The 14509-nt window shown below is 43.5% G+C and overlaps 1 protein-coding gene across 1 annotated transcript in view; it reads left to right on the forward strand.

Moving 5' to 3' along the window:
• The window catches only part of VPS4B (vacuolar protein sorting 4 homolog B), a 42255-nt gene that overhangs the window by 13520 nt on the left and 14226 nt on the right, over positions 1 to 14509 (forward strand). The window contains exons 4-8 of the mRNA XM_075921373.1: positions 5203 to 5270; positions 8615 to 8734; positions 8815 to 8971; positions 11567 to 11715; positions 11893 to 11974. Of these exons, the coding sequence (XP_075777488.1) occupies positions 5203 to 5270; positions 8615 to 8734; positions 8815 to 8971; positions 11567 to 11715; positions 11893 to 11974 (576 nt within the window). The remainder of the gene's footprint in view (positions 1 to 5202; positions 5271 to 8614; positions 8735 to 8814; positions 8972 to 11566; positions 11716 to 11892; positions 11975 to 14509) is intronic.

The following is a 14509-nucleotide window of genomic DNA, read 5'->3' on the forward strand; positions in this document are numbered from 1 at the left end:
TTTAGGTTGAATTTAACCACATTAGGTCTATTTTCTAAACAATGAGTCTATACTACCAAGCCTGTTCTGTCGACTTTAAGAACTGTTAAAGTTGACTTCAGCTCTCCTGCTTTTCACAAGGAATAATACTAAATTTGACCTTGCATGGGCGACTTTACGGTAGTGTAGCTGCAGTGTTGCAAAAGTCAATGTTCTTGGCCTCTGGGTATCCCGCTGTGACCACTCTGGCCAGGATTTGTGACTCTGCTACTCTCCAGGTAAACAGGAAAAGCCCCAGGAAAATTTGAATTTCATTTCCTGTATGGGCAGCATGGCCAGCCAACTCTGAGTAAGAAATACACCTGGCCAGGACTTCAAGTTCTGTGAGCTCCATGGGCTCCAGTGTTCAGGTTTGCAGATGAACACCAGCAGGGTGAGTGCAGGAGATCATGGCTCTCCTTGGTGTGTGTGGAGAGAAGAATCTATTCGTACGGAGCTACGAACCAGCAAAAGAAACACAGACATTTATGGCAAGATTGCAGAGGGCATGCTGGAGAAAGGCTATGAAAGAGACACCCAGAAGTGCTGCTCTCAAAGGAGCTGATGCAGTCTAACCAAAAGGCAGAGGAGGCAAATGGACAGTATGGCGCATCGCCATAAACATGCCGCTTCTACGACCAGCTGCATGCGAGCCTGCGGGGGTGGGGGAGGGGAGGAGCACACAATCATTTTCCCAAGTTGGATCTTGGATTCCTCTCAAGACAATCCAGCTGGCTAGGTCAGCAGCATGGAGGAAAGCATAGATGAAGAAGTGGGGGAGATAGTCAGCAGGCGACTGGGGCAACTGATTTCATCAAGAGACAAGAGCTTTTCATCACATTGGAGACAGTTCCCTCCTCCCAGCACATCTCAGTCAGGCATTGATCCCAGGGAGGGCACTTCTGATGAGTTCACATTTTTTTTATCTTGGTACAAACAGGTGTGAGGTGATGGCATTCTCTGTGCCTGCTCAGTGAAGAGGGCCCAGAACAGCTTGTCAATGTGTCTGGAGATGGAGCGGGAATCCTCCCTGCTCATCTCTATGACACTCTTAGAGGAGCTCTTTCATCCTTCTCACAAGGTTTCTGGGGAGGGCTGCCTTATTCCATCCTCCACATTTGGACACCTTTCCATGCCAAGCCAGCAGTAAGTAGTTTGGCATCATTGCAGCACAAAGAACTGTAGCATAAGGCCCAGGTTTCTGGCCACATTCAGTCAGCATCGGCTCCATATCACTCCGTGTGTGTCAGAGAAGACTGAAATCTTGTATGGCAACCCGGATAAAGGAGGGGAAGCTATTAGTTGCTAACCTCCATTTGTCATCCCCAGTGAACCATGGCTTCAGCATCTGGCCTTCCTGTAGGTTGGGAAAGTAGCACTCTCCCAGGAAGTGGGGTGTGCTGGACACAGAGGGCAGTCGCATGAGCCATCATCCCCCGGCCAGGAAAACCGTGCCCTGTTCCTCCTCCTGCCTACAGGAACGTGCCCTACATGTCCTTTATCATACTTGCCAACAAACAGAATACCCAACTGAACTTAAGCTCCCTTAAGAACTTTGTTGCGTACCTGCTGCATAGTGGCTGCATAAAAATATAACTCTGGCCTGGCACAGACACATTCTCATTGTCTTTGGAGAGGCCTTCACTCTATGCTAAAGATTTGGTTTTACACTCTACAGTGTATCTCCTAAAAAGTCTGCCCTTCACTTTTTGTTACAGCAGGAACAGCCGGGAGCTTGCGGTGCACTCCACCAGCAAATCCACAGGTGAAAACAGGCAAGGGATGAAATGTTCAAGGAGCAGATGCAATCTGCCTGCTTGGACACGGAGTAATTAGGGGAATGGAGGAGCATGCTTATGGAGGAGATGTGTGCTGAATGTGAGGACAAGAGAGTGTGTAGGAATCAGGAACTGAAAAACCAGAAGAGACTGATGTGGTCCAAGATGGATGTGATGGATTGCATAGCAGCTTCCCAGGACGTGTTTCTGCATAGGTGTCCCCCCCCTTCTCCCCCCCCAGCCCTTGTGGAGCAACATTCCTTCAGTGCCAGGGTCCATAGACTCCTCTCCGAGGGGCCCTAGAATGTGGACAGAAGTTCCTAAAGAAGCGCATGTCACGCACCTTTCTCAGCCATCCCACGTTGATGTCAGTGAAACATCTATTGTGATCCACCAGCGCCTGCAGCATCATCGAGAAGTTCTGTGAGGTTTATGAACTCCTTGGCAAGATGATCCAGTGCCAAGATGGGGATGTGCATTCAGCCTGTCTTCCCACTGTAGTGGGGGGACAACAGCTCGGCAAAGCCCTTTACTATGTCCTCCACATTTCCAAGAGTCACTACCCTCTGCAGCTGGCAGGCCTTGGCCACTTGAATTACAACAGCCCACACTGTAGATTTTCCCATGAAGATAGTTACCAGTCAATTGGGAATCAATCTGGCATTGCAAGCTTTCAGATAGTAATTGCCATGTGCTTCTCTGCTCTTGGAGAGGGTCTCAATTGGGTATTCTTGCACGTCAGAGCGGGGGAAAGCAATTTACAAACATCCATTGAAGTGGTCTTGTGCATACGAAAGTTTTGCAGCCACTGCTGATCATGCATACCCGTTTCACAATGCAGTCCCAACGGTCTGTGCTGGTTTGACTGCACCAGAACCAGCGTTTCACTATTTACAAAGGATCAAACACTCAGCATCATTTGCAAGTTGGTCAACTCAAGTGCTTTGTATAGGAGCATGTTCATGGCCTCCTGTGATTCGTCCTCATTCCTGTGGGCTATTGTTACACTCTGTGCACTGACATAAGGTGAACAATGGTTAGCATCCTTGTGAAAATGATCTGACATGCAGCAAGCTCCACACTCCTGCTGCTATGGTGTCTACGCAGGTAGGCAGGTAAAAAAAAGGCACGAAAAGAATGATTGCTGTTACAGTAAAGTGGGTGGTTTGAGTAGATGAGTGCATTATGTTAATCTGATGATGTGTACCCAAAACCACCATCTGCAGGGTTTTGGTCCCCGCATCCGAGAGCTTACTCAGAATGCAAAGGGGGCACAAGCACTGTGGTATAGCTTCCCACTAAGGATGTGAACTAGCGGTTAATTGACTAGTCCAGTACTCGATGGAATTTCCATCGACTAGTCGATAGGCACTTCTATATTCTTCCTTTGAAATGTACAAAGGAGGAACCTATGGGGGCTCTTGTACATTTCACAGGAGGATCGTGGAACTCCGTGTGCAGCCCAGGGCCAGTGGGAAGCACAGCATGGAGCCTGGGGTTAGTGGGGGACTCAGAGTCCCCCACTGACCCTGGGTTCCATGCTGCACTGGCGCTTTGACATGCTATGCTGGAGTCGGGGTCAGCTGGGGACTCCCGCCTCGGCTTTCAAAGGAGCAGCGCCGCACACTGATTCTGGGATCAGTTGTGCAGCATGTGGAGTGGGGACATCTGGTGACTCCCCAGATGATCCTGAGCTCCAGCGTGGCATTTCCTCAGAACCCATAGTCTTTAACATCCCTACTTCCCACAATACATCACTCTCAAAGTTGACAGTGGCCTCTCAACTGGGGATGTGCTACCTCAACCTACTTTGAACAGCATTGAATTTTCTTGCAAAGTGGGGAGACACACCTTCAAATTAACAAAATTGGGTAGTGAGACCTCTACCTTAATAAATTTGATCTAATCTTGTAGTGTAGACGTGGCCTAGATCTTCAGAATACCAATGATTAGCTTTAAAACACTGATACCATGGGCCAACTTTGAGCATGTGCTCCAGAAGTTAAAGCTCCAATCCATTGCACCAGTTAGTCATTTTTCTGTTCACTGAACTTTTGATACTGGCAACAGTATTCATTGAACATCTAGATAATTACATTGATACCTAGAATTTTATTTCTTCATTGAAACTTAAAGCTGCAGTAAAATTTAATTAATTTGCAGAAAAATTGCCCTCATTTATGGCTTGTAGTAGATTTGTAGAAAGGGCTTAAAGTTGTACTTGACACACTGGTAACTGAATTCAGTTCTGACATTGCAATATAGCAAGTGTAAATCAATTACTGTCACTTCTCCCATTACTGACACTGTGGTCAGTTATTAAACTGTTTGAAAGAGAGACGGGGGGGGGGGGGTGAGGTAATACCCTATTGAGCTAACTTCTGTTGAAGTGAGAAAGAGAAGGGCCTTTGAGTCATAGAGATCTCTTCAATGTCTAGCAGTGTTATGAATTTAAGCTTCCTTGTTCACCTTTTGAGAGTATTGTGTGTGTGTGTGTTTCCTTTGATAGATTAGAAGTAGTGATCACTTTGTTTACTATGACTATATTGCACACAGTTTATTTGCACGGCTTTGTAGTTTCCTTTTTCAGTGAATATAATTTTTTTTCTGACATTCTTAATACACACATGCCAGAACTGTTTCTAGCTATAGTGCTGATCAACTGAGCAACAGTTGATTTGGGATTTTTTAGTTTTGTGAAAGCTCTGAGCTGTGCCAGGTTCCACCCACTTAGGATGTCTAGAATTGTGCATATGGTATGTCCTCAATGCTGGCTTTTCAGCAACCAGGGATTTCCCTTATGTCACTCTTAGGTTTTTTACACAATACTAGTTGGATCTGACCAATAACTCCAGTTGCTGCTGTACCTATAATAAACAAGACAACTGTACCTATAATAAATCTAATTAAAAATAGAAGAGGTGGAATTTAGGCCATAAGTATTTTCCAAAAATCGTGGAAACATTAGAAACTCTATAGGGAAACTTATTTAAAATGTACTTCATTAGAGTTGTCAAAATATTTTAAGGAATAACATTTTATATGAAACTGAGCATGATACTATTTGGCTTTATATTTTTGGTACATGATTTTTGAAATAAAATAACCTCATTCCACAGGGCTGTAGGGCCCTCAGAGTAACTATAGAATTTCATTGTAAATGTCAAAAAAACTACAAGGGGAAAAGTTTTGTTTTTTGTTTGGCCAAAATGTATCCTCTTCTTCTCCTCTTCCCCTTCCTTGTTTGAGTTTCCCTTACTTCTCAAACTTTTATGTAGCGTGTTTTACCTATATCTCTACCAGAATGATAGAAAAAGTGAGGTAGACTAGTTTTCATTCATAAAATTGTTTGCCTCAGTTTGTAAGACAGGTGTCTTGAATATTTTATTACTTGTTTTTTAATTAGGACTGATAGTGATGGGGAAGGAGAGTCTGATGATCCTGAAAAAAAGAAACTACAAAATCAACTTCAAGGTAATTCTGACACTAAAAAATAATAATTTTATCAAGTGAGTTCTTAACCAACACATTAAAATTGCCTTTTTTAAAATACAGCAGAGCGATGGATTAACTTGCCACAGAATATTTTTTGGGCTTGCCAACCTTCTGGCCAAATAAAATCAAACACTTTTCTTCAACATCCTCCGCTGCTCACTGCATCTGCCACCCTCTCTTGTTGCTTGTTCTCCCCCATTCTCTCCAATTATCTCATTTTCACAGGGCTGAGACGGGTCCCTTTTTTGACAGGGTGTTAGGTTGAAAACTGAACACCTGACAACCCTTGGGGCCTTTATCATAAACTAATCTTTGGAATAGTTTGTTTTTAAAAAAATTGTGTATCATAATTTTTGTCTACATCATCTCCACTCTGACATGTGACTTATTTAATTATGAGGCAAGAACGCTGATCCAAAGAGGGAAAAGTTCCTTGAGGCCAAATGAATATTTGTTGTTTTATCATTAGTACCTAGAGACTAAGGTTATAAAAATTAGAAGGAACAACGGGTACACCCTGGAGTTTGTCTACATCTCCTTTTCCTGTCCCGCTTTAGGGACCTATCTCACGAGACCCTCCTCTTGCAGGAGGGGTTGCTTCAGATGGGTGCAGCAGAGAGAGCTCCACCAGAGTATTAGAAGAAGGGGTTTTATTCCCATTATATGTTGATCCCAAAGGTGGGCTGGGGTCTGTCCTGGACCTGCGGAGTTTCAACAGTTATCTGCAGAAATTGAAATTCTGCATGGTCTCCCTGACTTCATCATCCGTTCCTTGGATATGGGAAACTGGTATGACATCCTCAATTTGAAGGATACTTATTTCCATTTAGCAATTTTTCCTGGACACAGGCGCTTTCTGTGCTTTACGGTGGGTCCCAGCTGCTATCAGTTTGTGGTCCTCCTGTTCAGCTTGGTGATAGGACCACGGGTGTTCACCATGTGCACAGCAGTGATTGTTGCTTACCTGAGCACAGAGGGATGCAGATACACTCATACCTTAATTACTGGCTCATTAAGAGTCACTCCATGTCCAAGATCCAGAGGGAAGTCGAGATGCTCCTTTCCATTTGCAGATCCCTTGACCTGCTCATGAATACAGAAAAATCAGAATGCAGAAAATGCTCACCCTGCTGCAAAGGATAGAATTCTTAAGGGCAGTGCTGGATTCTGTTTGTGCTTGTGCTTTCCTGCCCTAGGAGAGGTTCCAAGACCTCTCATCATAAAGGTCTCCAAATTTCCCCTCAGGCTCTGCAGTGACTGGCCTCAGCCTACTCCCAGTCCAGGGACCACTTCAAAAAGATAGTCACCATCCCCTCAGCAGTGCTTACTTGGCTGTGGTGATGGACGAGGACTGAGAATGTTCTAGGCAGAGTCCCATTAGACAACCCGGCACCCTCCAACGAGTGGTGTCTGACACCTGCGACCTCAGCTGGGGGGTGTACCCCGGTGGTCTTCAGACCCAAGGTATGTGCTCCCAGGAGGAGATGACACTACACAGAAATGTAAAAACTCAGCAGTCTGCTTAGCATATGGGATTTTCCTGCCCCAACTGGCAGACAGGACAGTAAGAGTCCTAACAGACAATATAGCCTTAATGTTTTACATCCACAGGCGCGGGGAGCATGCTCCTCAGCCCTCTGCAGGGAGGCCCTCCACCTCTCAGATTTCTTCATCGGCCATGACATCCATCTTAGAGGCCTCTCCACAGTGTCAAAAATATCCTAGCTGATCACCTCATCAGGGAATTTTCTCTCGCCATGAGTGATTGCTCTACCCTGAGGTGGTCCATGTACTCTTCCAGAGGTGAGGAATTTCCTAGCTAGACCTGTACACCACCAGACAGAAGAGAGGATTTCCAACTGGATCACCTCTTGCATACGGATCTGCTATCAACTAGCAGAGGTCCTGCCACAAGTGATTATCAGAGCCCATTTGACATTATTCTGAAATAACAAAGAGCATGTCTACACTACAAGCTTTTATTTCAAAATAATGTTGAGCTGGAGGACTTCTTATTCCAACTTAATGAGGAGTAAGGGAAGTCAAAGGAAGACTACTTTCTGCTGTGTAGACAGTGCCAAAAGCGGAATTAAACTATTTCTACTTCAGCTATGCAATTGATATAGCTCAAGTTGCATAGCTTAATTCAACTTTAGCCCTGCTGTGTAGACGCACCCTGAGAGAAGAAAAAAATATTTTTTTCCTAGTTTAGGCAAGGACCCTACTTAGCTCTCACAAATAGACCCCAACACGCTTTATAAAAGAGGCGTTATTCCTGACTTACTGATGAGAACACTGAGTTCCAGAGTGGTAAAATTATTTGACCATAATCTCCTGGTAGACCAATGGCTCAGCCAGGAACAAAATCTATGTCTTTGGAGTCCCAGTTAAGTTCTCTGTTCCTTCAACCATACTGCTCCCCATAAGGCCTGCCCACTAGAGACTCTTAAGATCTGCAACTAAATGATAAAGAACAGTATTCTACCTCTCGGAAACTCACGCTTGCTGTCTCAAGCATTGTCTAAATCTAATTGGTCACAACAGAAATGTAACTCTGCTAAAGTATACAAGTTGAAACTCTCTTAACTGGGACTCTCTGGTTCAGCAACGTCTGTGGTCAAGCACAGATGTTCCAGGACCAGAGAATCCCAGTGGAGGGCTAGCGTCAGGGAGCCCTGCAAGCTGCAGGGTACCGGGGCTTCCTGGCAGGGCAGCGGGAGCCCGGTGCAAAGGCTACGGGGGCTGCACAGTGTGGCGCTCAGTGTGCGAAGGCAGTTGGGCCGCCGGGTGCTGTAGTGAGAGCCTGGTGTGCACACAGGCAGCAGGGCTACCTGGAGCAGCAGTGGGAACCTGGCAAACAGAGGCAGCGGGGCTGCCTGGCACAGCAGAGGAGCTGGGCACAACAGCATGAGTCCACTGCGCAAAGGTGATGGAGTGCCCAGTAGAGCAGTGGGGGCTGACATGGCAGTGGGACCAGGGAGAGGAGGGAGCCAGCTGGGAGGGCAGTGATTGGGCCAGGGTTGGTGGGGCCGGTGGCAGGGAGGCCAAAAATGACCACCCAAGTCCGGCAAAATCCCTCATCTGGGACAGGTCAGATTTCTAGGGTGCCAGACCAAGGAGGTTCCAACCTGTAGTGGTTAAACATTGTTAAAATCTGTACGTGCTGAAGTCTGTTCATGGAAGCCATGCTGGAATTGACAAGCAGCTGTTCATATGTGACTAAAGAGCCCAAGGTATTAATTTTTCTTCTTGACTGCAGATGGCTCTTTGACCTAGGTAAAGGAATGGTATCTTCCTAGTTCATCTGATTTCTTACTTTATAGGTGCCATTATTATGGAGCGACCAAATGTAAAGTGGAGTGATGTTGCTGGTCTTGAAGGGGCCAAAGAAGCACTTAAAGAGGCAGTGATACTGCCCATTAAATTTCCTCATCTGTTTACAGGTGAGATATATTTAATATACTAATAATTACAGAATGGGAGATCTATATCTGTAATGTAATGATAATAACATTTCTCTTAGGAAAGAGAACGCCATGGAGAGGAATTCTTCTGTTTGGGCCTCCAGGAACAGGAAAATCTTACTTGGCAAAAGCTGTGGCAACAGAAGCTAACAACTCTACATTCTTTTCAATATCCTCCTCTGATCTTGTCTCAAAATGGTTAGGAGAGAGTGAAAAGTAAGTAGCTCATTTGAATATTTTTAAGACTGCTGTGTTTCAGAACCAGCTGAGATTCAAGAGTGTAAATTGCTACTGTTTTCTTTTTGCACATTCTTGCAGAATGACGTGATGCTTTCAAAAGTAGGTAAAACTAGAGGTGGTTTGAGTACTAGACCTGACCCAAAACTCAGAATTTCAGGTTTTTGAAAAATTTGTTTTGAAATTTCCCTTCAATGGGGAATTCAAAAAATTTTGCTTTGGAAATGCTGAAACTTCATGGTTTTGTAATGAAATATTTTCTGTGAGATCACTGGCAGCTCTTGAGTGAAGCTGACATATATCATTCTTGTCCAATTCACGCAGAAGCTGCTGAAGATTCTGGGACCTCTAGCTCCCGAACAGCCTGTCATGTGGGCTGCCTGACTCTTCAGCCTGGGGATCCAGATGCCCCACAGACTCTTGCAGGCTCTTGGCTCAATAGCAAGAAATCCCTGAGAGCGAGCACTGGATGGATCTAGGGCTCTGAGAGTTTCCAAGCTCTATGCTGCAGGGCTGAGCCCTGATTAGAGTACGGGTGCCCACCCTGGCCCCCTCCACAGAGTGGGACTGCAAACTCTCAAAACCAGGGTGCTTGAGCAGCTTGCCATTCAGAGTTCCTGCGTAACATTTAATGAAGCTTTGGCATACTGTATTGTATGTCTCATTAAAATAAACCACATAAGGACAGGAAACTTCATTTCTTCCCCACATCAATCTTGACACACACTTCTACAGCCGTGAATGAAGAGAGAATTCACTATATGTGGTCCTTCGATATGAGGATCATTTTTCTCCAAGTTTTGTTAAAAAAAAAAAAGGGAGATTAATGAAGTGACCTTCAAAGGAGAAAAATGGTAAATATTGGCTGGTTTTGTTTCTTTAAGGAGTACAAAGCCTGAAGGGCTTACTGAGGAAGAGCTATTTAAATACAAACAAAAAAGAAATGTAGGTCTTGACCATACTGTTTTCCTCGAATTCATAGATGATGGAAGAACTTACTAGTTTATTGCACCAGCAATGCTGAGGAAGTTAAAGCTGAGAGAAGTCAGTTTCATTTATTGCTCAAATGTTAGATACTTTAAACTATAATCCATATCAGTGGAGTCAGGGTTACTGGTGCCAGTGGAAAATCAGAAAAGATAAAAATCCCCTAGATTGACTTTTTTTGCAATTAGGAAATACCATTATTTCATTTGTAACTGGAACAAATTTGAGATGCAAACCTGATATCTGACACCAGCATTTTTAGTCATTTTTCAGAGTTTTCCCTAGGACTCCTGTTTCAAATTGTTGGCAAAGGACTTTTATATTATTCAAGGGTGGTGTTGCTTTTCTTGGACAAATAAATGTGGAAATGTGTAAGAACTCAGGCATACCAATCCTTTTGGTCACTTCCTTCATGTAAAGAGAACAAATGTGCTACCATAAACAGTATTTGCAGAAGTTATTATTCAGTACTAGAAGACTTAGCCAGCAGCTTCGGTCTTTTTAGGCAGGGAGCTGGCATTGTGGGGGGTGCCGGAGTCAGGGCAGGGGTTGGGGGACTCAGGGCAGGTAGTGGGGGGAGGCAAAGGGGTTGGGAGATGAGGGGATTAAGGGCAGAGGGTGGGGGAGCAGGACTCAGGGCAGGGGGAGGGCTGCTCAGGGCAGGGGACTGGAAGGTTTGGAGGGGCTGCCCATTGGTGACGAGGATGGCACTGCAGCTAGTGTCCCCCCCTCTAGCACCTTGGGGCGGGGCCAGGTCTGTGTAGCCTGGCCCCAGCAGCTCCTCGGGGGGAGGGAGCAGGCCAGCTCCAAAAGCATTTCCAGGAGTGGGGGATTGGAGATGCTGGCCAGTGGGAGTCTCTCTCCTCCCTCTGTCTAGCGCTGGAGGTGAGGAAGAGGTTTGGGATGGGGGGCACTTACCTGTTGCCAGCAATATAGAGAGCTCTGGCCCCAGCTGGCTATTCTCTTCCTGGTGTAGCCACCGTGTGGTCGCTCTTCAGTATAACTGTCTCCTGCATAGCTGTCCCTGCTCTTAGACCTTTCCTTTTCTGTGTTACAGAAAACAGTCAGATTCCAGGCTCATCCCATTTTCCTGGCACAACCAAACCCTTACCTTGCCTTAAATTAGGATAAGCGGAAGCTGCATACCAAATTTGGTGGTCCTAGCTCTTACTATTTAGGAAGAGTTCTTGAGCAAACGGACAGACCGACTTGTGGGTAGACACACACACACACACACATGCTAAAATGTGGATAGATTACTCCTTCAGAGTCTCTTGAGTTGATTAGATTTCATCTAATGTGTAATGGAGCAGCAAATGAGTCTCTTTTTTCATGGGTTCTGACTAGCTTGTAAAGGGCAAAATGACTGAAGCATTATAATGTATAGTTCTCATTTTCTTCCAGCATTGTCAGATGATTTTGGTTAGAGTGAAGCACCATTTAGAGCTAAAGAACTTTGTCTCTTTGAGGAGCCTTAACTGCTTACTTAAAATCACGATTATGAACCTTGATTCCTGACCCTGGTGGAAACTCAGTAAAATAATATCAATTCTGCTTTCTCATGGAATATAACTTAATTTTTTCTAGATTAGTGAAAAACTTATTCCAGCTTGCAAGAGAAAACAAACCTTCTATTATCTTCATTGATGAAATAGATTCTCTGTGTGGATCAAGAAGTGAAAATGAAAGTGAGGCTGCTAGACGAATTAAAACCGAATTCCTAGTTCAGATGCAAGGTAAGATTAGTGGCTTAAGGAACAGTTAGTTAAAGCAATTATTATCCATTTTGGCTTGTTTGACACACAGCTTGGATAAGATCACTGAAGATAATATGTAATTTTACAAGATTAACCTTTCGTTATATTTCAAACTGTTTAAGGAGCGTTTATTAAATATTACCTCTTCTGGTGTAGGAGTTGGTGTAGACAATGAAGGAATCTTGGTTTTGGGAGCAACAAACATACCATGGGTTCTGGATTCTGCTATCAGAAGAAGGTAACATAACGAAATTTGTATTGTCTTATAAAATATGCAGATTCACATCCCGCACAAAGTGTTAGCTCACTAATGATTAGGTGATTACATACTTAATCTGTGAATGTTCCGAAATACTGTCCAGCTTTAACTACCTTGATTGGAGACATGAAGGATCAGTATTCTGGAAAACTCTCTATCTAGTGCTTTTATAGTAGATCCTGAATGTGTGAACAAGGGGTCCTGTGGTCACTTTAAGTAATCTGTCAGGCCAGTGGTTGGTTGCATGCAATATATACCAGTGCAGAGGTTGGCAACATTTGGCACTCAGCCCCTCAGGTTAATTTGCTGGCAGGCCACGAGAAATTTTGTTTGCATTCACGGTCAACAGGCAGTTCACCATTCCCAGCCTGAACTGCTTCCTGCAGCTCTCATAGACCAAGAATGACAAACCACAACCATTGGGAGCTGCAAGGGGCCATGCCTACAGACAGTCTATGTAAAACAACTGTTTTGAGTTCTGCCAGTGGGTTACCCTGATGGTAGCCTTCAGCACATGACCCCAACACATGTGCTAGTGACAGGTAAGATTCTGCCCCTTCATATCTCTCTTCCCCTACAGAGTTCTGAGTTGACCTCAGTTGAAAACACCTTGTCCTGAGGCTTTCTTGAGTAGAGAATGTCAATTATGCTGAAGTGGATTCAATAGAGACAAGCTAATTTTCCGGTTTCAATAAGTATGGTAAAGGGCTTGCTGCACCATCTACCCCCTAGCAAATATTTTATGGCAACTTTTCCAGCACTGAAAAATTAGAATACACTGGGCTTTGCATGCAAATATTTAAATAGATATTTTAACCAGTACTTGCAAAGTGTAGATGACTAGACATCAAATAAAATATCTTCCAATAATTAATCAGTACTTATCTTTCACTTGCAAAATCAAACTAGTGACTTTTGTCTACAATGTGTTAACAAGCATGACATTTATTTTTTTATTTATTTTTTTAAATGTATGTTTAAAACCATGGTAAACTTCTTTAAGTCCATTTTCTGTCAGGTGCCTCTTCAAAAATTTTTACCCCATCCTGCAACTGGATCCATGTGGAACACTCACTGAATTTTATTGGTGTTCTACCTAGCACATTGTCACCCATGAAGATCTGCTTGCAGGATATGAGGTTTTGACTGTGTTTTTATCTGTTCTGTCATCATAGATTGAATTTTCCAGTGTAGTCAGTGTTTCATCAGCTGTGTGTGTGTATCTATAAACCTGAAGGATAAAGCTTTTCTTTTTAGCACTCACTAGCACTATTATTTATTCACATAAATTATTTTCCTAGTTTTGTATATGCACAAAACTATTAATACTAATATTAAGTTGTATCCATATATGATTAATGCTCAGATAGAAACTCAGGCAGCTAAATGTTTTATTGCTTGCCAGAAACCAAACCTCACACAATTCTTGCTATAACTGGTTCTGTACTCTTTTCTGTAGTACAGAGTGGATCCTCTTAGCTTGTCTGTGTTTAGTTAGTCCCTTTTCACAGCTCTCTGTACAATAAGACATTCCAGCGTGCATTTCACTGTGCCGCTAGTGTCATTATGAATGTCCTGTTTGCACTTGGTACCTGCGTTCAGTAAAGTTTGAGAAGCTGTCTCACAAATGCAATAAAACATATCTTTTTTTCAGCAACAAAATGTGTCTTTGTAACATCATGAATATATAAATAGGGCTTTTTTGGGCTCACATGCCAGATTTTGTGTGTCAGCTTGAATTATGGATTTTTGTAACCAAGTTATGTGGGCATACCAACAACCGATTACAAAAATAACACTTTCCTTATAGTGCAGAAATAGCTGGTTCCAGCGTTCTGTGATGCTAACCTAATGGTGATTTCTTTGTATTGGCCTGCATTGTAACAGCTGTACTTTGCAATGGGAAATAGAAACACTTTAGCTCTTATTATAAAAACATTAAGAAAATTGTACACTGCGGCAGCACAGTGATATCTTTAGATCTTCAATTTTTTGTGCCTTTCCTTCCATACTTTCAGTTAAAACAGCGTCTGTAGTATTTAGAGTTATTTTAGTGAGCCACTTCTGTTGCAGTTTAGGGAAATAATCCCAGCAGTCTAAGAATAAGAGTTCTTGTACTTGTCAGAGAGAATTGCAGTTCTAAAACTTTCCTATTAATACCGTATTGGAAGGAAGGCTTGATTTTGATTAAGGTAGTAAAATTTGTAGCAGAGTCACAGCGAGCATACCCTAAAGTTACATTTCAGTTGCTTACATTTAGAAAGCTATTTTAAATAGAGACATTAATAAAGGGGCATCAAATTGTTCACCCCAACTTCAGTGAGTTGAGCAAAAAAGCTGTTTTGACACTCCCTATCTCAAAAATATTGAAGGGATTTTTGACTTCAAGCTCTTCTAGAAGAAGAAAGTTCTCTTGAGTGTAACTAAGGGCTTCTCTTCATGGATATTTAGGATGCAGCAAGCCAGCATGTAACTCTACAGCTCACCAACTGCCTGTGCCTCCACTGCTGCTAC

This window comes from Pelodiscus sinensis, chromosome 2 (genome assembly GCF_049634645.1).
Source record: "Pelodiscus sinensis isolate JC-2024 chromosome 2, ASM4963464v1, whole genome shotgun sequence".
Taxonomy (NCBI): Eukaryota; Metazoa; Chordata; order Testudines; family Trionychidae; genus Pelodiscus; species Pelodiscus sinensis.